This window comes from Pongo pygmaeus, chromosome 19 (genome assembly GCF_028885625.2).
Source record: "Pongo pygmaeus isolate AG05252 chromosome 19, NHGRI_mPonPyg2-v2.0_pri, whole genome shotgun sequence".
NCBI classification, from domain to species: Eukaryota; Metazoa; Chordata; class Mammalia; order Primates; family Hominidae; genus Pongo; species Pongo pygmaeus.
Window position 1 is genome coordinate 99,190,783 of NC_072392.2, and position 23,885 is coordinate 99,214,667.

A 23,885-nucleotide genomic window follows, 5' to 3' on the forward strand; every position below is an offset into this window, starting at 1 on the left:
GGCCGGCCATTGCTCTGCTGTGGTTCCCGGGGAGCGGTTCACAGCCAACGTCACCACGCACCTCGTGTGCACTGGGACAGGCTGCGGCCACCAGCCTCTCCCCTGTGGTCTTTTGTAATTTAATATCCACAGAGTGACAAGCGGTTGTTGTTTGTCCAGTGCTGTCCCGCAGAGCCTCCACTCATGTCTGAGTCTCCCTGAGCTGTGCAGCCCCTGCTCTGACGTTCGTTCCAGCACAGGTAGCAGCTGCCGTCACCGAGTGTCCCAGATGCTGAGTGTCAGAAGACACGCTGGCCTCCACCTGGAAGCCTATTGTAATTTGTCTTTCTCCTTCTTTCCCAGAGGGAGGGAGTTTGACCCCAGTGCGAGACAGCCCGTGCACCCCCAGACTTCGTTCCGTGAGCTCCTACGGAAACATCCGTGCTGTCGCCACAGCCAGGAGCCTCAACAAATCTTTGCAGAACCTGAGTTTGACAGAGGAATGTAAGATCCTGGAAATCGGGTTATTGGATTGGGAGAGATTGGGGTTGTATTTTCTGAAACACTGTATCTGAGTAAACACCACTCTGCCCCTGCCCCTTCTCCGTCTAAGTGCGTGCCCTGAAGTCCCATCTGCCAACGTGGTGATGAGTCACCCTTCCAGACATGAGCATGGCAGGGAGGCGTAGGCCAGCCCCCAGAATAGCCAGCGGGCCCGTTACCAATGCGGCAGGGAGCTCAAGCACAGCTGCAGTCGAGGCGGTGGCTCCTTGGAGGGCCGTGCCCTGCCCGCGTCTCCCAGTAACCTGTGGTCTGCGGGTGGGGAGCTTGGCTCCCAGGGAGATCAGTGAGTGCCTGTGCCTGTGTGTGCGCCAGGGTGCGTGTGTGCCAGGGTGTGTGCACCAGGGTGTGTGTGCTCCAGGGTGTGTGCGCCAGGGTGTGTGTGTGCCAGGGTGTGTATGCCAGGGTGTGTGTGCCAGGGTGTGTGCGCCAGGGTGTGTGTGCCAGGGTGTGTGTACGCGCCAGGTTGTGTCTGTACGTGCCAGGGTATGTGTGCGAGGGTGTGTGTATGTCAGGTGTGTGTGTACATGCCAGGGTGTGTGTGCACAAGGGTGTGTGTGCCGGGTGTGTGTGTACGCTCCGGGTTGTGTCTGTGTGCGCCAGGGTGTGTGTACCAGGGTGTGTGTGTGCCAGGGTGTGTGCACCAGGGTTTGTGTGTACCGATTGGGGTGTGTGTGCCAGGTGTGTGAGTACCGGGGTGTGTGTGCCAGGGTGTGTGTGCACCAGGGTGTGTGTGCCGGGTGTGTGTACGCGCCAGGTTGTGTCTGTATGCGCCAGGGTGTGTGTGCACCACGGTGTGTGTGTACATGCCAGGGTGTGTGCACCAGGGTGTGTGCCAGGGTGTGTGCACCAGGGTCTGTGCCAGGGTGTGTGTGTATGCGCCAGGGTGTGTGTGCGCCACAGTGTGAGTGTGCCAGGGTGTGTGTGTACCAGGGTGTGTTTGTGCCTGGGTGTGCTGAGCTTTATTTAGAAGAAAATACATATCTCAGTCATGCCATTAACTGTAAGACCAAAAGGAGGGTCCCGGGAGCACCCCACTGACCCCGCTGTGTCTCGGGCAGCTGGTGGCGCAGTGGCGTTCTCCCCCGGAAACCTCAGCACCAGCAGCAGCGCCAGCAGCACCCTGGGCAGCCCCGAGAATGAGGAGCACATCCTGTCCTTTGAGACCATCGACAAGATGCGCCGCGCCAGCTCCTACTCCTCCCTTAACTCCCTCATCGGTGAGTCCGCCTGCCCCTTTCTGCTTCCGAGGGGCCCCGAGGGTCTCCTCCCCACACAGAGCAGCACAAACCTGTGTCTGCATCAGGTCAGTGGGTGTCGAAACTGTCAGTTCAAAAGAAAGAATAAAGGTCAACTGGACTGCGAGGCAGTGAGAACGTTTTGTTGGGGCAAGCAGGAAAGTTGACTGTTGTGATGGGATGGTATTTTACAGGCCGCCCCGGAGCCATCGGAGCTGGCCAGCTTGGCCGGGTGGGAAGGCTGCCAGAACCTTCCATCTTTCTTCCGTAGACGGATGAGAGTTCTTCATGGTGCTGGACACCCTGGTGATGCAGAACGGTTGTTCTCAGCCAGGGGTGGTTTTGCCCCCCACGAGCAACTTGGGTGCAGTAGGGGTGCTCCTTGTCCCAGTGGGTGAGGCCAGGAAGCTGCTCACATCCCCCAGGGCCCAGGACGGCCCCCACACAGTGTCCACAGTGAGAGGCGGAGGGCCCTGTGGTCGGGCTGCTGTCCCTGCCCTGCTCACCTGCGGAACCTCCACACAACTTTTCCTCCATCCCAGCAGCTTGATGCAGCGCTGCCTGGGAATGGAAATCTGATGGAAGGGTCAGATTCTTCTCTTGTTCTGCCGTGAATGGTGTGTGCCTGGGTCCTAGCACCAGGAAGGAGCAGGATTTCACCGTGTTTTCTTATTGTGTAGCTGTGTTCGTCTTCACACTGCTGCTAACAGATTTAGGGCTTAACCAAACGAGTCTCCTCTCCTCTTGTTCTGACTATCCAGAGTGGCTTACTGGCTTCACTTGAACTTTTTTCATGTTAAGGAACATTTTAGCCACGTAAAAATGTACAGAGACTTATATAAGAGCGCTGCGTGTGTGTGTGTGTGTTGTGTTCCCAGCTTAAGGAATTACAGAGGTCGAGCCCCACACCCCACCCCGGTCCCATTCCCTCTGGTGACGTTACACTTTCCCTCTCTGGCCATGAGCCCTGGCACACACGTGGTGCCCACTTAGAGGTCTTTACCTCCTATTGGCACCGTCGCACGATGCGTGGCCCACAAAGCCCGTTTCTTTGGCTCAGACTTCAGTGTGTGTCTTTCATGGTCATCTAGGTTTTATCCTTCTCCTCTGCGATCTGTATACTTGGTGGTCATCTAGGTTTTGTTCCTTCACCTCTGCGATCTGCCGTGACTCCATTATCCATTCTCCTGTCTGCGGACAGTGAGGCCGGTTCTAGTTTCTTCTTCCTTTTTGTTCCTTTTTTTAATAAGCAAACTCAGAATCCAGCCCCTGCCACCACGGAGCCTCACGTCCAACACACCCTCACTCGCTGCACCCAGCTCTGCTGGGCCCCGGCCTACCTGGCCCCCAGCCTGGGCATCGGTGGGGAAGCTCTTCTCGGGCATATGGTTGCCGCTCCCCTCTCATTGAGAGCCCCCACCCGGCAGCACCTTCCAAGGAGCCTCTCCAGCCCCACGCCCCACCTGGAATCAGGCTTCCCCAGCTGCCCTCTGACTCTCTGCTCCCTTTTCCTGCCTCACGCCCCACCTGGAATCAGGCTTCCCCAGCTGCCCTCTGACTGTCTGCTCCCTTTTCCTGCTTTATTTTTCTCCTGAGGACTGTGGACTGCAGACGTGCTGTACGTGTAACTTGTTCATTGGCCCGGCCCGTCTCTCTCCCCTGGAGCTCGAGAGCCACACGTGCAGGAACCTGGCTTTATTAACCACTGTCTCCTCCCGCCCTGTCCACACCCAGTGCCTGGTACACAGTAGGCGCTCAATACACATAAACGGGCACATGTGTGGTGTGTGTACTTCAGCGTGGATACCCGTGAGTGCCTCTCGCCGCCTTGCCTCAGAGTGAAGCTGCTGCGTGAACGGTGCCTGCACCTTCAACTTTTGTAGATGTCGCCCCAGGCCTTCCACGGGATCCTCTGTTCTAAAGCGCAGGCGCCCCCTTGTCGCCACTCTCTACCCACACCGGTCTTGGCCGGCTTTTGCCTGTCTGATAGACACACCTGGTGTCTCCTTGTGGCATGAATTTGCATCTGCCTTGATTGCAGTGAGGTTACAGCCTTGCAGCCTTACAGAATTGCCTTGTGTCGTTTGTCTTTCTCTTAGCAGTTTGTGATAAGAGTTCATCACAGTTCTGGGTGCTGATTCCTGGCTGAATATATCCATCGAAAATACATCTAATCTATGACTTTTTATGGTGCCTTTGGTGCCACACAAGCTTAATCTTTTAGTTTCTCTTTTTCTTTATAACTTGGGCCTTTTGTGTCTTGGGTTTTTCCTTTTCTCCATGTCCTAAACATATTCTCCTACATTTTCTTCCAGAATTTAAAATTTTCCTTTTTTATGTTCATGTCTTAAGTATATCCTGAACCACATTTTGTCTCTGTGGTGAGGTCAGGATCCAGGTTTTATTTTTCCTTTATGCCACCCCAGACCCTTCATCAGACAGCCCGTCCTCCCGCCAGTGCTTCTCAGTGTCTCCCTGGCCATCGGTCCTTAGGGTCTGAGTGGGGGCCCCATTCTCCGCAGCACCCGTCCCATCCACGACCCCGCCGACACCCCACACGGCCGCGCCCACGTCCCACGGCCGGGCCGACACCCCACACAGCCACCCGGACACCCCACACGGCCACGCCCACGTCCCACGGCCACCCGGACACCCCACACGGCCGCGCGGACACCCCACACGGCCGCGCCGACACACCACACGGCGGCACCGACACCCCACATGGCCGCGCCAACACCCCACAGCTGCGCCGACACCCCACGTGGCCGCGCCGACACCCCACATGGCCACACTGACACACCACAGCTGCGGGGGCAGCGCCGTTGAGCCTCCTCAGTTCGTTTCTCAGAATTGTCTTGGCCGCTCTTAACCCTTTGCTGTGCTGTATACATTTTACAGTCAGGTTTTCTGTGTCCACAGCAGCCTCACTGGGGTGTTGTTTGAATGGCGTTGACGTCCTTGCATCGAGTCTTCCTGCTCCTGAACAGGGCGTATCTTTCCATTTCCTCAAGTCTTCTTTATGTCTTCAAGACAGTCTGACTTTCTGCATAAAGGTCACAGGCATGACGTTACCTTTCAGTTTTTGTAATTTTAAGTAATATCTTTTTTAAAACCTGTTGCTGGCAAAAAAAAAAAAAAAAAAGAAAGAAAGAATGCCAGTGGGCCGGGCGCGGTCCCTCATGCCTGTAATCCCAGCACTTTGGGAGGCGGAGGCCGAGACTGGCGGATCACGAGCTCAGGAGATCAAGACCATCCCAGCCAACATGGTGAGACCCTGTCTCTACTAAAAAAAAAAAAAATTAGCCAGGTGTGGTGGTGCGCACCTGTAGTCCCAGCTACTGGAGGAGAATCACTTGAACCCGGGAGGCGTAGGTTGCAGTGAGCGGAGATCATACCACTGCACCCCAGCCTGGCAAAAGAGCAAGACTCCATCTCAAAAAAAAAAAGAATGCCAGTGGACATCTGTGTTTCTCTCTTGAGAGTAAAGGAAACATTTCTAACCTTTTACCTTTAATATGACATTTGCTGTAGATTTTTTGGGTGGGTGCTCTGTATCAGTTTATAGAAATTCCCTTCTCGTTGGTTCAGACTCTTTTTATGAGTGCAAATTCCCATTCTATTCTAGTTAGTTAAGAATTTTCCTGATAAATGGAATTAATTTCTCTGAATGTATTTTCTGCATCTCATAATAACCCTGTGCATGGCTCTTTGTTAGTGTAGGGAATTACATGATTGAATTTCTTGTGAAATATCCTTGCATTTCTGGGGGCACCCAGCATGGTAATGTCCCCTCACATCACTGCCTTACGCTCACCAGCTATTTCTTTGGGCGCTCCCCATTGGCATTCACGAGTGGATTGGGCTGTGACTTTTCTTGTCCTGACCTGGCTGGTTTAGGCATTGAGTCTGTACCTGCCTAGTAAAACTGGCTCCTCCGGGCATGGTGACAGGCGCCTATAATCCCAGCTACTTGGGAGGCTGAGGCAGGAGAGTCACTTGAACTCGGGCAGCAGAGGTTGCAGTGAGCCAAGATCACGCCACTGCACTCCAGCCTGGGCGACAGAGTGAGACTCTGTCTCAAAACAAAAACAAAAACAAAACAAAACCAAAAAAAACTGGCTCAGGAGTGTGCCCTCATTCCCTGTCCAAAAAAACTGGCTCAGGAGTGCGCCCTCATTCCCTGTCCTTGGGGGCAATTTTTATAAGACAAAGATGATGTGTTGTTCTTTCGGTGTCGGAGTAGAATTTGCCCCGAACTGTCTGAGCTAGTGTAATGTTGTGACGGTGGGTTTGAATTCTGTATTCCATTTCTTTAATGCTGATAGGATTATTTACATTCTCTATTTCTTCTTAAGGTAGCTTCAGAAAGTTTTATTTTTCTAGGATTTTATTCAATTCGGCTAAGTATTCTCATTCTTTCCCTTGAGGCTGTCTGCAGTATTCTCATGAGTCTCTAATCTCTGCTGTCTCTTTATTGTTTTTGCTGATCTTACTGTCATTCCCAATCTGCTGTCTCTTTAGATATGTCCCCTTTTATTCCTATTGTTGTTTATTTGCCTTTTCCCCTTTTTCTTGATTAATCCTCTAAGATGTTTGTTCATTTCTTTAGTGTCTTCAAGTTCTAACTTTTAGGCTTTGTGGATTTACTGCATTATTTTTTCTTTATTTTTCTATTCCAGTACTTTATTTTGTTTCCTTTCTACTGTTTTCTCTAGGTTCACTCTCTTGTCCTGTTACAGTTCTCAAGCGGAAAATAAAAACAGCTCATTAACTTTGAGTTTTTCTTCCTTCCTAATGTGTGTGTTCAGGTCTGCGGGCCCCCCCGCCGCCCCGCCGCCCCCACTCCCCCCACCGTCTCCGTCTGGTGAGTTTTGATGATGGGCTTTTCACTTGTGTTCAGCTTCAAGCTCTCTTTCTGCTTCCATTGTGGTTCCCGGGGATGGCGGTCCAGCCACAATGACAGAAGCACATGACAGGAGCCCAAAGACCTGAAACAGACGCAGGGCATCTGCCAAGGCAGTTCCCACCGGGCAAGCCTGTGGGTGTGCCCCTGGCCTTGGCCAGCTGCTGCCTTGAGCACCTCTGGATAGAACGAGTCCAGAGCTTGCACCATGCCCTCTAGGGTATGAAGAACTGAAAGGTCCACTACACAACAACCCAGACACTCCAGCTTAGCCCAGACACGCCAACTTGTTAATTTTCATTGCGAAATAACATTGCAGCTTTGTGCGTTTGGTTGTCCGCTAAAATATGCCAAGTGCCCAGAAAGCGCAGAGTTGACTCCGTATATTCGAGTATAAATCGAGGTATTGCCAAGTCACCAATGAAATATATTCTGAAGTCACTTGTAAGATGTTTGTTTTGAACTGGATACACTTTTTAAATAGAATTAATGTTATATATAGTGGTTAGGTTTCCAGGCTAGCCTGCAAGTGTCTTTTAAAACCTGTCTGCAGAAATTCTACTTATAAATCTACAATGAAAAAGGTATTTTAAATTTTTTTTTTTTAAGTACTAGAAAATGTAAATTCATAGTATTCTGTTTTGATTGCACATTTCCCCTGGCCCCGGCCACAGCTCCTGTGAGTAGCTCTCTAGCGCCTCCAGCAGGTTAGTGCCACCTCTGCCCCAGTTCACGCTCACCAGGGTCAAGGTGATAGCTCCCTTCTGTCACGTGTAGGTTAGAGCAGGAGTCTGCAAACTCTTCCTGTGAAAGAGCTTTGCGGTTGGGAGTGCCCCTTGGCACTTCCCCAGCACTGCCATTGTGGTGCAAAAGTAGCCAGCGACCGCGTGTAAGTGAATAAACTTGGCCATGTTGCTATGTAACCGTGTGGACTGAAGTTTGAATTTTGCGTAACTTCACATCACAAAATATTGTTCCTTTGATTTTTTTTTCAACCACTTAAAAAGTATAAGAACCATACAGAGAGCATAGAAAAACAAGGCTGAGTTCAGCTCAGAGAGCCTGACAGCAGAGCACACCCTGCCCGCACCCCAGCCTCCAGGGACACTTCTGTGAGTCAAACAGAGGGCTTGGGATTCTCCCACAGATTGGCCAGATATTTTGACAGTGCCCCCACTGTGCACGCTGGGGCACAAAAGTGCAGAACAGGCAAACCCAATGCCACCTGTGTCGAAGCCAGTACCATCAGCTCCAGGCATCTCCTTTCCCTCCCTGCAGAAGCGGGCGTCCTCCCTCTGCAGCCAAGGGGACCGGCATTTACTCAGGTTGACTCCTGGCCAGGAGTCGGGGACTCCTCTTTGTGCCCCCACACATCCTTCTCTCGGCAGGGCATCTGTGGCCGTCTCCTCCCTGCCTCGCAGCCACCTGAGCCAGCAGCTCTTTGGCCTGGTGGTCACAGCTCCCTCCCGGGTCTCCCTGCTTCCACTGTAGCCCTCCTGGGGCCGTGTGCTCGCTGTGGCCTTCCTTTTTTGTTTTTGTTTTTGTTTTTGTTTTTGTTTTGAGACGGAGTTTTGCTTTTGTCACCCCAGCTAGAGTTTAACGGCGCAATCTCTGCTCACTGCCTCCCGGGTTCAAGCGATTCTCCTGCCTCAGCCTCCCAAGTAGCTGGGATTACAGGCACGTGCCACCACACCTGGCTAATTTTGTACTTTTGGTAGAGACAAAGTTTCTCCATGTTCGTCAGGCTGGTCTCGAACTTCCAACCTCAGGTGATCCGCCCGCCTCGGCCTCCCAAAGTGCTGGGATTACAGGCGTGAGCCACCGCGCTCGACTGGCCTTCCTCTTTCACAGGAAGCTACAGCAGCATCACCCCTCGGTGCTCACCTGGTGACCGTCTGCCAAGGGCCTGGTGGCCCCGCCACCCTACCTGGCCCATGTTCCATGGGGTTCTCGGTTCCCTCTCATCCCTCCACTCGCACGTATCTGGCCATCAAGTAAGAATCAAAATAAAAAGTTGCACCTGGCCTGCAAGCGTGCAGAACCGCACCTTTTGTTGGTCCAGGGAGCTCAAGCCAGGCAGTATGGCACTGGGTCAGCGTGGCACCACTGACAGCTTCCGTCTGCAGGTCCCGTGCCCGCTGTACCTCCCTTTCCCCCGGACGTGTGGATACCACGTGGGCATCTCCCCTTCTGCTGGCGAAGGCTACCGAAAGTTCACAGCTGTGGAGTTTCCAGGTGGCTGAACTTGGTGAGGCTGGTGTTTGCTGTGCGCGTGCCATGCCTGAGGCCCTGGGTGCTGTCCACAGGCAAGAGGGACTGCGGGGGCCCCGCCCAACTCCTGTGTGAAACTTGGCTCTTGTCTGTGATGAGTAAATGCCGTTGTTATCCTCAGTACTGGTCTCGGTAGAGTACAGGGCAAAGGATCGCAGTTTCGTTTGAGGGCCACCCAGACAGGAAGCGCACAGCAGCCTGGGGCCCGGACACAGGGGCTTGGCCTCCGTGAGTTTTCTCCTGTGCCCGTTCTTTCTTTTCTGTCTTCTCGAAGGAGCTGGACTCCCCATTCCACCATCCTTCTTACACAATCTGATTCCTGGCTTTTTTTTTTTTTTACTGGAGAAAACTGAGTTTTATTCGTATATCATTCAAATCTTAGGAAATTTGACAGGAAAGAGTTTCACAGTGAGCTGGGGTTTAGGAAGGAAAGAAAACAAAGTCACCCCCGCAAAGCCAGCCTCATTCATATTCAGTGAGGTGTCGCTCACACCACCTGGAAACCACCGTGCTTACCTAAGTGTTTAGAATCCATAACTGACACAGGATCCCATTACGCACAGCACTTCCCTGTTTCCAGCCAATTTCTTCTTTCATTTCAGCCAAAGAACAGCAATCTCTTTAGTCCCTTTCAGTGAAGATTGCAGAGACTTTCAGAACCATGGCAACCTGGAGTGTCCATGTCTCCCCATCTTTCCTGGCCCCCCAGAAGCCCCATCGCCAGCGCCCTCCCTGCTCTGCCTTCCCCAGAGCACTTGCATTGTTGCACCCTCAACCACATGTTTCCCGTCTCCGCCGTGGCGATGAAGCCCCTTGGCTGGTACTTGGCTTCCTTTGATCACTGATGGAGCCCAGGTTCCCCCAGCAGTGCCTGGCCCTGGTGGGGCAGGATAAATGTTTGTGAAACTAAATGAGAACCCAGGTCTCAGCACTGCTTTAGGTTCTAGAATCTTCTTTGATGTCTCCATCCTGCTTGTTTCTCACTCAGCCCTTCATCTAGCCTGACATCCACAAGAATCCCCTACCTTAATCCCTCCTATTTCCAGTGCCCCCATCCCACCAGGCGTCGTTGCCCTGGGTCTTGCTCTCTGCAGACCACAACTGGGCAGGCCCTCTTTCATACCAGCTCCTCACCACCCTCCAGGTGAAGCCTTCGTTAAAACCGCATTTTCTGTAGAGGCCAAACCATTGTCTGACATTCAAGGCCTTCCTTCAGCCTCCTGCCCCCAATCTCAGCAGCAGCCGCTCCACTGCACCTGCCCGCAGCACCCCTGGCTGGCCCCTGGCCCAGCCCCTCTGCCGTCTGTGCAGCTCAGAGCCAGGTGGTCTTGCTGGGAGGTAGCCTGGCCCACCGCCAGGATCCCCATGTAAGTGCCTGACCCAGCACATCAAAGCATGATGTCGCCATTTTTACCACCACAGTCTTGTAAAGTTGTTTCTTGCTAACGCATGGATGTGTGGACGCAGGCCTCACCTGTCCCGGCCCCCAGCCCATGCGTCTGCCCTCTGCACTTACCTGTGTTCCTGACGCCCACGAGTGGCCGTGGAGCTGCTCAGGACAGAAGGACGGCTGGAGAGGGTCTGTGGCCTGTGTCCACACGTCCCGGGACCCAGCCTGAGGTGCCCTCCTCACCCCCAGACACCCATGCATGTGGTCCCACACCTCGTCACTCCCACGCTCATCCGTCCAGCCCCAGCTCCCAGCTAGAGTGCAGGACCGTGGGGGACTACGCTGCTGTGTGCTCCACCCGCCTTCCCTCCCGAAACCCTGCGTCGCGGCCAGAGTCCAGGCACACCCGTGCTGAGAGGCGAGGCAGGAGTTAATTCTGCTCAGGACTCTGGTGGCCTGAGAGCGCTCTTCCCGCAGAAACAGCCTCATCCCGAGAGTGCTGGCAGGGGCACAGGTCAGAGGCCTGGGCTAGATGGGACCAGCTTTCATGACTCTGCTAAATACGATGACATTTTTTACAGTTTTGAAAATGTGTTACCATAGAAATGGATCCAGGATGGACTAATGCAAGGGAGGGGAGGGCAAGAAAGGAACACAGCCCCACGGAGCATGGAGCCAGCCCTGGTGCAGCTGTGGGAAGCACCCTGCTCACCCAGAGGAGGAGCTGGGGGCCACGGACAGTGGCAGAGCCAGAAGCCCCGCAGGCCGCCTGTGCTCTCCACACCTGAACACGGGATTCTGCGGGAGAGCTGGTGTCAAGTCCTGACCCCTCTACTTTGTTCGGAATCTGGGAGCCAGAACTACTGCCCTTGGAGGAGAGAGGAGCCCGGAGACCCGAGCCCAGAAACTGGGGCGCTGCCCGGCTCCTGGGAGGCCACAGAACAGTGGCGGCCGCTGCACCCCAAGCCTGCCCAGGCCTCTCAGCTGCACACACTGCGACCAGCTGCACTGCTGCATCCTTGGTGTTCACAGGACGGGCCATAGCAACTGCTTCTCCCTTCGTTTATTTTTTTAATGTTTCTTAAAGACGGAGTTTCACCATGTTGCCCAGGCTGCCCTCGAACTCCTGGGCTCAAGCAATCCTCCCACTTCACCTTCTTGGGTACCTAGAACTACAGTTTCCTTCCTTTTTTCCAAGGTATCAAGAAGCTGAAAGAGTCCTTACGAGCCCTGCGTGCAGCTCCAGAGACCCCCAGTAGTGAGTTCCGGCCAGGCCTCGAGGTCTGGGTTTCGGGGCAGAGAAGGTATTGGTTTCTGCCTTTGCAGAAAAAAAGCCTGGTGCTCACTCAACCAAAAGAAAGCTAAGCAGGGTTTTTGCCAAAGGAACTGTGTGGGTTTGGAAGGAAAAGGCTTCACAACCCAGAAACTGGATTTACTCTCGTCAGAAGACGGTGGTGAGAAAATGAACAACAGTTTTCCAATGCTCCAGGATTATGTTTTTAGGGCAAAAGTCCTTAACTAAAGGCCATTATTATGTTTGTCTCGTAGGGGTATTGAATATGCTGAGGAAACGATGCAGACGCACTGCCCACCCGGCCCGGGAGGTGCTGCGTCTTCCCTGTGGGCAGCTGCAGAGTCCAGCACTCCAGCCAGCCCAGGAGGAGGGAGGGTGGAGCAGCTGGTCAGCGTGATTCTCGTAACAGCCACACCGAGTTGTGGGTGCAGCCCCTGAGGGGTCAGGAGGGGTCACAAGAAAGGGGCCGCTGCGGAAGCCCTCGGCCTGGGGCACTGGTTCCCCAGGATGGCAGAGGGTCTCGGCCATCACAGACTGGGTGAGCACATCAGAGGGCGCAACCCGCTCTGCCGACCCCTCAGCCTTGGGGTGGCAGCTGGCAGCTGTCACCTGCAGGAACACTGTCTTCTCTGAACTGCTCCGCCAGCCCGGGAGCTTCTGGGATTCAGAGTCGGCCAGAGCTCTGACTAAATTTCCCTGCCTTGTATGCTATTTGAAAAGCTGTGGCCATTGGGCTCTGAACAATAACTTCTAAAACCATTCATTATGATCTTTTATTACTTTTAGTCTAGACATGAAAACAGGTTCTCCGTGCTTACAGGGAGTTCTGTGAGTGCCAGCAGGGGCCCTTTCTAAGCTCAACACCCCCAGTCCCTGACTCCCTGCAGGGCAGGACCCGGGCAGCCCCACCTCCTTCCTGGTAGACTCGAATCCGATGGGAAGGTCTCTGCGGTCCGTTCTGGGCACTGGCAGATTTTACGACAGGACAGTTCATACAACGGAGCCTGAGAGAAGATTGTGGCCAAACCAAGGAAAGACGTGAAATAAAGACAGCAGTTCCGTGATCACAGCGTCGTACTTTTTACTAGTCTATAGTTATAAAATCCACTGTCGCTAAAAAGACTGGCAAAAAGTAGATTTCTTTTCCCCTGTTGAGTCACAAACAGTATTTCGACTTTGATATAAGTGGAAATCTGCACGAAGGTTGACAACAATAGCGTTGCCCCTCGGTACACGTGGGGGACTCAAGGACCCAGGGCCCACGATGCTCAGTCCCGCTAGGAAAGGCGTGACAGCTGTGCGTCCCCCACACATGTCCCCCCCCATGCTTGAATCGTCTCTAGATTCCTGATAATACCAACTCCAGCGCGGTGTGTCAACACTGGTTATGCTCTTTTTATTTTTATGTGTATTACTTTTTGTTTTGTTTTCAAATATTTTTGATCTGCGGTTGGTTGAATCCATGGATGTAGAGGGCCAACTGTAATAAATATCCGTTTTTAAAAATTAGATGAAAGTGGCCAGGCGCAGTGGCTCACGCCTGTAATCCCAGCACTTTGGGAGGCTGAGGCAGGTGGATCACGAGGTCAGGAGATCGAGACCATCCTGCCTAACACGGTGAAACCCATCTCTACTAAAAATACAAAAAAAAACAAAAATTAGCCAGGTGTGGTGGTTGGCGCCTGTAGTGCAGCTCCTCGGGAAGCTAAGGCAGAAGAATGGCATGAACCCAGGAGGCAGAGCTTGCAGTGAGCCAAGATCGCGCTGCTGCACTCCAGCCTGGGTGACAGAGCGAGACTCTGTCTCCAAAAAAAAAATTAGATGAAAGTAGCAGCTAATACATCTCACACACACCCCCACCCCACCCCGCACATTGCCAAGGTCCTTACCTGGAGTGTCCTTTGGAGCCCTGACCTAGACCCCCGGTGCCTGCGTCTGTGGCCCCCACATTGTGGGTGAGGCTTGAGCAGCCACCAGCCTGCACCCTCCTCGCACTCTGCCAGGGCCACCGGGAGCAGGGGGCCTCCTGCCGTGCCTGCCCTGGGTTCCGGGCTTGCCCAGTGCCCTATTCTTCACAGTGGCCTGGTCCTCGCCCCCGGGTCTTGTGAGGAGGGTTCTCATATAAGGCCAGCTGCCCCTCACAGCCACTTCACCTGGCAGTCGAGCCTCGCGGGGAGCTGCTTCAATGCCTCACTCAGCTGTGGGGAGCCCAGGACCCCAGAATAATCAAGGGGAGTGGGTCTCGGGCGGGCAGTCATCAATGGGCATCTTGCAGGGCCATCCTGTCACCCATGGTGGAGGGTGTCGTGGAGCCAGGCGGTAGCGAACTTCGCCAGTGAGGCCGCATCTCTTCCTCACCAGGGCCTGTCACGGGGGCGAATTCAAAGCTAAATCTCCTAGCCCACCCACCCACTCTTTAAAAAAAAACTGAGGACGCAGCCATCGCCGATGTCCTTGTGTTACATGGAGCAGTTCCTAGGAGCCAGCATCTGCTGGGGTAGAGGAGACTCTAGGGAGTGTTTCCACAGTTTGGACCGATTTTACATTTCCGAGACTTCCTTGTGGATCCACATGGCTATCGCAGAGCTGTGCAATCTGAGAGCTGGAAGGCTTCGGTTCTGTCCCAGTCCACGCGGTGCAGGACCACGGTTGAGCAGAAGGTGCATCTGCGTGGTGCCGTGGCACTGAAGTCCAGGTGTGCTTGGGCCTAGACGTCCCCACTGCCTCCTCCTGGGCACGAGGCTCAAGCACAGGGACCGCCGGCCAGGCACACATGTGCATGGGCAAGACCCGCAGGGGACGTGTCCCTGGGAAGAGTGCTTCCTTTGGTTGAAGGCTGTAAACTTGCCCTGTGGGGTGAGATATGTCAGCTCCCAGAAAAAGTCCCATCCTCTCATGATTCATTCCAGCATGGGCAGCGCAGCAGCAGAGCATGGCCTCCTAGATGGCAGCTGAGCTCAATTCCACACGGCTCAGTCCTGGAGACACTCACTCACTGCAACACGCACTCCTCGTGGGGGCCTCTTCAGGAGCCGCGGGCACGGGGCTTCCCTGACCTCCGCACTCACGGTGGGGGCATGCACAGCAGGGGTAGACACCGGCCCACCATACGTGGAGCTGAAGTAGAGCCCGTCTTGGGCCATAGGTGGAGGTGAGCCAGTGGCAGCGGGCATCTGCAGAACCCACAGACACATTGACTTTCGCACCCGCCTCCATCTCCATGGACTTGACCGTGTCGTGCGAAACCCACTCTACGTGCGCAGCTGTGTTCCTGCGGTGACACGAGGTCGTCCACGTGCGCAGCTGTGTTCCTGCGGTGACACGAGGCCCTCCACTGGCTTTCGATGCTTAAGCTCTTTCACCAACAATCAGGTGTCCTGGAATCACACACCTCACTCGAAATCCTTTGAATCTCTGTTTAATGAACAAGCACTTGCTTCTCAGCAAATTGTCTAGCTTCCCCAAAAATAAAGAAGGTGGAGTTCTATGTGGCTGGATCCCTTTTCAACTCCCAGCGCCGAGGGCAGGGCCCTGTCTGCCTCCGCCTCTGGGGCGAAGCCTGGCAGGAAACTGGCACTCCTGGTGCCCGCAGGCAGGGGAGGCACCGCCTGGCCCCGCTCTGCCCTCCACACTCAGCGCCTCTGGTCCTCGGCCCAGCCTTTGCTGGACCTCCGCCTCTACCAGGATTGCTGCTTCCCTTCTTGGCCTTTCTGGGTCCAGCGTGGCGTGCACAACAGTTCCGCAATGCTTGCTCCATCAGCCTCCTCCCGGGCCTCAGCCAATGCTGACTGCGCCAGGAGCCCACATGGCCGGTGCCTGCCACTCCCTTCTGGTTTCCAAGTGCTCACAGCCCCCACCTCACAATCTCTGATCTGCTCCTGCAGGCTTCCGTCGGGTATCCCCCAAGGCTCCGCGTCCCCATCACCTCCGCATTTTATTGTTCAGTGTCTTAGATCTTGTTTGTGCTACCCACCCTCGCTCCACTCCTCCTTTGCCCAGAGAACGATCCTCCTTCCCCTCAAAGCCCGGCTCCTTCATGCCTCTTCCACCAGGCCTCTCCGGCCTTCACCTCCTAGCCCACTGCCGACAGAAGGAGTCACTCTCACTCCTTCCTGCGTCTCCCTGAGGCCGCACGCTTTCGTAGACGTAGCATGGCTCAAAGGTCTGATGGGTGTGCGTTCACATCCTTCATCCTCTGGGCCTCACCTTCCTCGGTGATGCTGGGGGTGACATCTGCCTGTAGGATTGCTGGGGAATTAAATAGGACCGAGCAGTCGCACCAACAAAGCCTCAGCGCTTCCCTCCATGCCCACGACTCACCAGTGTTATTTATAAATGAGTCTGAGTCCCTCCTGGGTCCTGCCTTGTCTGTCTTTGTATCCGAGCGTGCAGCACAGGACCTTGCATTGAGTGTTGGGTGAGTCGGGAGAGGCTTAGGGACAAAAGTCACAGCACATCAACCTTTCGTGAAGTCCTAGCATCTCAGAGCAGGTCCAGTGCCTGGAGGTGAGCAGGAAGCGCGTGGAGGTGAGCAGGAAGTGCCTGGAGGTGGGCAGGAAGTGCCTGGAGGTGGGCAGGAAGCGCGTGGAGGTGGGCAGGAAGCGCGTGGAGGTGGGCAGGAAGCGCGTGGAGGTGGGCAGGAAGCGCGTGGAGGTGGGCAGGAAGTGCCTGGAGGTGGGCAGGAAGTGCCTGGAGGTGGGCAGGAAGTGCCTGGAGGTGGGCAGGAAGTGCCTGGAGGTGGGCAGGAAGTGCCTGGAGGTGAGCAGGAAGCACTCCCTGGGTCACAGTGCACAGCAGCACATGCTGAACTTGGTGCGGTGCAGATGTCCAGGCCACATGCACCACTACCAATGGGCCGTGGAGGCTCCTGGAAATCTAGGACGTGACATCAGACGCTCCTCCGGGAGTGTGGTCATGCCCTCCAGTCCGCTGAGGCATTTCAAGGAAAGTTACACCCTTTCCAATGCAGTTTTCCTTTTAGAAAGATTCGGCCTCAGTAGATGAATCCGTGTGATCAAGCCTAGTAATCAGCTAGGATTCTTGAATCTCGAGACCCGTTGCCAGAATAACAAAATGGGGGCTTCCTGTAACCTCAGCTCTTTAAAGCAACACTTCTGATACCAGGGTTAAGGTTTCAGAAAATGCAGCCGCCTTAGGAGCCTCATTGGCAGCTACTTTCCACTAAAACATCTTCCATTTCTCTCTCTCAGGAGTTTCCTTTAACAGTGTTTACACTCAGATTTGGAGAGTCCTGCTGCACCTGGCTGCTGACCCCTATCCAGAGGTCTCGGACGTGGCCATGAAAGTACTCAACAGCATCGCCTACAAGGTACGTGCCGGGCGCTCCCTACCGCGCTCCAGCTGCTGATTCTCGGTTACGAGTATGCACGCCAGGAACTCCAGGTGTGCCCGGGTCCACACCACGGTTTAGAAAGTAAACAAAACGAGCTTCAGCAAATATCTTGAATCTGGAGATGTACAGTACACCCCAAATTCTGTGCCTGTGCAGCTCCCATGTGGGCAGAGGGTGCTAGATTTACTGACGCCCGTTAAGGCAAATTAGGGGAGGACTGCCATGATTTTTTCAGGATCCTCTGATGTCTGGGTGAGCTACAGTGCTGGCCCTTCTTCCATTTTTTTTTCTTTCTTAATTATTTATAAGAGATGGGGTCTCCCTATGTTGCCCTGGCTGGTCTTGAACTCCTGGGCTCAAGGGATCCTCCTGCCTCAGCCTCCCAAAGTGCTGGGATTACAAGCGTGAGCCACCGCACCTGTTTTTTGTCTTTTTAAGACAGTCTCACTCTGTCCAAACTAGAATGCAGTGACCTGATCACAGCTCACTGTAGCCTCCAACTCCTGGGCTCAAGCAATCCTCCCACCTCAGCCTTGGAAGTAGCTGGGACTACAGGTGCACGCCACCACACCTGGCTAATTTTTAAATTTTTTGTAGAGACAGGGTCTCAGTGAGTTGCCCAAGCTGGTCTCTTAACTCCTCAGTTCAAGTGATCCTCCTGCCTTGGCCTCCTGAAGTGCTGGGATTACAGGCATGAGCCACCACACCCAGACTTTTCTTCCATTTCTGATAGCAGTAATTTTTGACTCATTCAAAACCCTTCTAGTTAATGGTTTCTTATTCATGGCCATTCTAGCTAAAGGGAACTTTTCGAAGAATCAGCTTTTGGTTTCATTGGTTTTTCTCTGTTGTTTGTCCATTTTCCATTTGATTGATTGAGCTTTCATCAATAAAGCTTGCTTTCTTCTGCTTACTTTGAGTTTAATTTGCTCTTCTCATCCTAGTTTCTTAAGGTAGAAGCAGAGGTCGTTGATTTTAGTCCTTTCTCTTTGGGGACTGTAAACTCTTCTCAGTCCCTTTTGTGAGCTCTGGGCATTTGGCCTACCGCCTTCCCGCTGTTTTTTTCTCTGCCTCATGGGTTGTCACTCTACCCGTGAGCAGATGAATACTTAGTCAAAGACTCCAGGGGCCTCCCCTGCAAACCTTGGAAGCTTTCCCCTCTCCAGTGCTCTGTCCTACACATTCTTGCCACCTCAGCCTCCCTGGAGCCCCAGTCTCTGTCTCCTGTTCCTTGAAAGCGCTAGGCTCCCCGTCTCTGCGCTGTGGCCTGGGACTGCCTGAAACCACCTGCAAGTGGACACGGGGCAGCTGTTTATTTCCGTTCTTTCAGGGATCACAGGCCCGCGACACCCAGCACCCAGTGTGCAAAAACAATTATTTACGGTATTTTTCCTGGTTTTCTAGTTGCTTATGGAAGTTGGATGATTTACGTGGAATTAGAAGTCACTCATTATAGCACTTAAAAATTTTTTGGTAACTTTTTGATAAAACTTCAAAAGCTTACAGAAATGTTGCAGAGAGAATGCAGGGAAAGGCCACACTCTTGCAGCCTCTGTGGTGTTCTACGTCTTCACCCGACCTCGTCACGGCTACGGCGTTGGCTCGGGTATCACTCAGTGACAGGGTCTGCAGGGTCGAGGAGCCACAGCTTCCCATCCTAGTCCATCACTTTTTCCAAATGAGCTATCGAGCCTCCCCTCTCATTTGCCGTGGCCTTCTGGGTCCTGGCCGGCCATCGAGCCAGGGTTCCTGCAGCTCCCCAGCTCCTTTTGCTGGTACTATACTTGTGTGGCTTTCGGTTCCTTCAACTAAGTTATTTTCTCTTGGTCTAGTTATATCTTAGATGGAAATCACCTTACCGTCTGCAGTTGCTTCTTCTTCAATTCCTTTTGTTTTTTGTTTTTTTTTTTGAGGTGGATTCTCGCTCTGTTGCCAGACTGGAGTGCAGTGACACAATCTCAGCTCACTGCAGCCTCCGCCTCCCAGGTTCAAGCAGTTCTGCCTCAGCCTCCTTCCTGAGTAGCTGGGACTACAGGCGTGAGCCACCACACCCAGCTAATTTTTGTATTTTTAGTAGAGACGAGGGGTTTCACCGTGTTGGCCAGGATGGTCTCGGTCTCTTGACCTCGTGATCTGCCTGCCTCGGCCTCCCAAAGTGCTGGGATTACAGGCGTGAGCCACTGCGCCTGGCCTGTTCTTTATAGTATCACAGGTAATAGTCACAAGTAGCTTACTGGCCAACTTGGAAAGGTCCAGATTGTTTAATTCTGCACCAGCCTCCCCTCCTGCAGCGGATTCTGCCACCTCCTCCGTCACCGTGTGGTGTGGCCAGCTGCACGGGCACCTGGCCATGTTCATCCCCAGGCAGCAGGCCGTCTCCTCAGGTTTCTTTTATGTGTCACTGGCCTGTTGAAAATAGCCAGTCAATCCAGTTAATGTTTTCATTATGCAGTAGGAAAACTAAGAAATAATATAATTATTTGCTTTTAAACTAAGAATAAGATAAATACAAAAATAAAACTTAGGCTGGGTGTGGTGGCTCACACCTGTAATCCCAGCACTTTGGGAGGCCGAGGCGAGAGAGGATCGCTTGAGCCCAGGTGTTTTGAGACCAGCCTGGGAAACATAGTGAAACCCTGTCTCTACAAAATAGTAGCAAGTTAGCCGGGCATGGTGGCAAGCACTTGTGGTCACAGCTACCCAGGAGGATGAGGCTGGAAGATCCCTTGAGCCCAGGAGCTCAAGGCTGCAGTGAGCTATGATTGCGCCACTGCACTTCATCCTGGGTGGCAGAGTGAGACCGTGTCTTTTGAAACAATGTTTAAAAATATATGTTTGTTAAACATTTATGGTCTGAGACCAAGAAGGGGAGGCAGTAAAGCAGACAGGAAGGAAATAAGGAAGAAAAGAAAGTCGTAAGACTGCACAAACGCTCCTGAGGAAACCACCCATGGAGGCCCCAGGCCAGAGCAGCCGGTCCCGAGGCCTCTCAGATGAGCTGACGCTGTGGAGGATTGGGACTGAAACCGTCACATCTGCCTGCTACGGATTAGGGAAAATCAGTTCTTACCACTTACCGCTGCCCTTTTAGACTCTAAATAGCCTCTACCACTTTTAGTTTAAGATTTCAAGGTTGGGTTTTAAATAGCCATTTTCACTAAAATAATTGTAAAAGCTTTTTACAAACATTAATAAATGGTTTAAGTTTTTAGAATTGATGGCCAGTTCGCCGTCTCTGCTGGCAGTTCTCTGACACACAGGAGTGTCTGGTGGCCTCTTCTTTTCTCGGAGGCACAGGATGGCTATGGCCATGGGCCACCCTTGCTCTGTCCTGACTGCACAGCTGGAGGTGAGCGCTGTTTAGGAGGTTTGATCGTTTTCCCCCAATTAATTTAGCTTCTTGGGTATTTTGATCATGATGAAATCAGTATTCAGCCTATTTAAGTTTATTTTTCAGTGGCTTTTGTGTATTTAACCTTACTAAAAAATTAGCCTGAATTATTCTAAACTGTAATCCGAGTGCCTAATCTTGAAATATAAGGACTATTAAGTGCGTTCTCGTGGACCTGGCCTCCAGTTGTTAAATAGCTCCTCCTAGGAAGCTCTCGAGCATGTGTAGCACAGAAGCCACTGCTCTCTGCTCTTCAGCAAACGTCCCAGCACAGCCTCCACAGCCCAGCGCCCTTTTGGATTGTGTGTGACATGTAGTCTAGCCGGACGGACCGCCCCCCTCTCCCTCCGCGGTAAGGCAGTTAAGCACCTGCGTGTACCTTTCATGTTAGCAGGTTATAGCAACTCGAACACATGGCTTTGTCGTGCTATCCGATTGAGCCCCAGAAACCGCCATAAAAGTGGCATTTGCCTTCTGTGCCTGCTTTGCTGTTCTAGAATGACACAGAGACCTTAAGGCACATGGCCATCACTCCAGCAGAGACGCCACAGCCAGAGGGGTGGGGACCAGAGTCAAGAGAAGGCCTCTGCTAGAGACCTTGCTATGCATAGCACAATGCAGCATGAGCTTGTGTGTGTGTGTGTCTGTGTGCGTGTGTGTGCACGCGTGTGTGTGTGTCTGAGTGTATATGTGTGTGGGTTTAAGAGTAAACATTGCTACTAAAGCATTTGGAAGCATAAATCTTTCTTGTCTTCATTTTAATTTCAAGAAATGCCTTATTTTCCTGCTCTAGGAACTGAAGGGATTACATTTCATTTTACAGAGAAACGAGCCTATTTTAGATATTTAACTCTGAAGCCAAATTTTTGTTCATCAGAGTCTAAAACAGCCTTATTACTATGGAATGCCCTGTAGAATTCTATATTCAAATACAGAAATTGCCACCAGCTCTGTATGAGAGAACCCACACAGCTCCAGAGCTGTGGTCTGATTTTATGTATTTATAATATATTTCGATTCCCATTCCATGGGCTTGGGTTTTTCATTTTGCTTTTAGCTTCCTTTTCTCTTGGTTTAGTTTTGCGGGTGTTGTTTGTTTGTTTTGTTTTGAGACAGGGTCTCGCTCTATCACCCAGGCTGGAGTTCAGTGATCCAGTCACGGCTCACTGCAGCCTCGACCTCCTGGGCTCAAGCGATCATCCCACCTCAGCCTCCCAAGTAGCTGGGACTACAGGGGCGCACCACCATGCCTAGCTAATTTTCGTATTTTTTGTAGAGATGGGGTTTCACCATGTTGCCCAGGCTGGTCTCAAACTCCTAGGCTCAAGTGATTCACCCACATTTCCCTCCCAAAATGCCAGGATTACAGGCATGAACCACTGCACCTGGCCTGCTTTTAGGCTTTTTTAAGGAAAATTTCAGACTACGTAGAAGTAGAAAGAAGAAACTGACACCCCTCAGGAGCCTGCCTGTGGCCCCAGCCGTTCTCGCCTCAGTGGTTTTAGGACAATGCCAAGAAAGAAACTTCAAGCCACAGGTGGTCACCCGTCAGGGCACACGTGCTCATGATCACTGCTTATATTATAATTTATGAGAAAACGTATGAGCATAAATGCACAAACTCACCTAGAAGCACCACTGCAGCCTCTTGATACTGTGAAGAGTGTGTGTCCCTGTGCGCTGACTACAGCCTCTTGATGCTGTGAAGAGTGTGTGTGCGTGTGCGCTGACTGCAGCCTCTTGATGCTATGAAGAGTGTGTGTGCATGTGCGCTGGCCGCTGCCTCTATCGCGGGACTCATGCATGCAGACGGAGATGAGAAAGGAGTGTGCTTAACGAAAGGTCAAATTGATGGCAGTGGCAGCCAGTCTGGGAGTGGCCGCTGCCATGATGCCAGCTACAGCTGGGGAGGTGTGGCCAGGGCCATGTGCTCCACAAAGCTGGCAGGAGGCAGGAACAGGTGGAAACCCCACCCCCTTCCAAATTGGCAGGGCGGGAGCCTCATGCTCCCCAGGCGCAGCTGCAGCCACCCAGCCACAGCTCTGGATCCAGGCATCTCTGTGCTCTTGGGGGCCGGGAGCAGGCAGGAACCCCACCCTCCCAGGCACAGCTGCAGCCACCCAGCCACAGCTCTGGATCCAGGCATCTCTGTGCTCTTGGGGGCTGGGAGCAGGCAGGAACCCCACCCTCCCAGGCACAGCTGCAGCCATCCAGCCACAGCTCTGGATCCAGGCATCTCTGTGCTCTTGGGGGCTGGGAGCAGGCAGGAACCCCACCCTCCCAGACACAGCTGCAGCCACAGAGCTGGCATGGCTCCTCTGTTCTCTCAAGGGCCCAGGAAGTGCCCCTACCCCTGCAGGCTTGGAAGTGTCTGCTCCCGCTGCCTGGCCTCTCACTGCTCCTGGCACCCACTTTAATCTTGGAGCAAAGTTGAGGCTGTACCCAGGTGCTGTTGCAACCGACCGGCTGTGCACACGCTCAGGGCAGTGCTCACATGCCAACCGCCTGCTGCCTCAGCCCCCTCTGGACTTTGGGCACCAACGAGCATGGGAGGGAGACTGAGGGCAGGGACTGAGGGCAGTTTGGCACTGGCCTGCAGGTGCCCCTCGGCACAATCAGCCTGGGTGTTATGGATGATGGCAGGAGGCAGACAGGGTCCTGGGCAGAAAGGGGCGGGTCCCCAGTGAAGTGCCACCTTCAAGCCAGGGACAGCCTGAAGCCTGGGGGCTGGGCTGATGGACCAGAATGGGAACTTTTGGTGCTTTTTCCAAGCCTGCCCATGGCTGTCCGTGAATCAGTCAGCACATATTTCCTCCCCTTTGAAGCCCATAAAAACCCTGGACTCAGCCAGACTCGAGGAAACGATGGTATAACCTGCCTTCAGAAAGGAGCTACCCATGCCGGGGTCTCCTCTCTGCTGAGAGCTGAGCAGATGTCAGGAAAACCAGCTGCGGAGAGGAGCTACCCACTCCAGGGTCTCCTCTTTGCTGAGAGCTGAGCAGATGTCAGGAAAACCAGCTGCGGAGAGTTGCTACATAGTCCAAGGTCTCCTCTCTGCTGAGAGCTGAGCAGACGTCGGGAAAACCAGCTGCGGAGAGGAGCTACCCACTCCAGGGTCTCCTCTCCCTGAGAGCTGAGCAGACTTGGGGAAAACCAGCTGCGGAGAGGAGTTACCCACTCCAGGGTCTCTTTTCTGCTGAGAGCAGAACACTCATCAGGACAGTCTGCCTCCGGAGAGGAGCTACCAACTGTGGGTCTCCTCTGAGCTGTTCTGTTGCTCACTAAAGCTCCTCTTCAGCTTGCTCAACCTCCACTTGTCCATGTACCTCATTCTTCCTGGACGCAGGACAAGAACTTGGGACCCGCCAAATGGCAGGGCTACAAGAGCTATAACACAAACAGGGCTGAAACATGCCCCTTGCTTGCCACTTTGCAGACGACAAGAAGGAGAGAAGAGAAAAGGAGAGAAGAGCTGCAGCCCTTCAGGGAACCTAGACCTAGGAGC

General features: G+C 53.3%; 1 protein-coding gene across 3 annotated transcripts in view; it reads left to right on the forward strand.

The window, feature by feature from the left end:
• RPTOR (regulatory associated protein of MTOR complex 1) overlaps positions 1-23,885 on the forward strand; it is a 420,173-nt gene that overhangs the window by 345,210 nt on the left and 51,078 nt on the right. For all 3 annotated transcript variants that reach the window (XM_054458563.2, XM_054458564.2, XM_054458567.2), the window contains 3 exons: positions 343-483; positions 1,602-1,760; positions 16,847-16,965. In XM_054458563.2, coding sequence (XP_054314538.1) covers positions 343-483; positions 1,602-1,760; positions 16,847-16,965 — 419 coding nt within the window. The remainder of the gene's footprint in view (positions 1-342; positions 484-1,601; positions 1,761-16,846; positions 16,966-23,885) is intronic.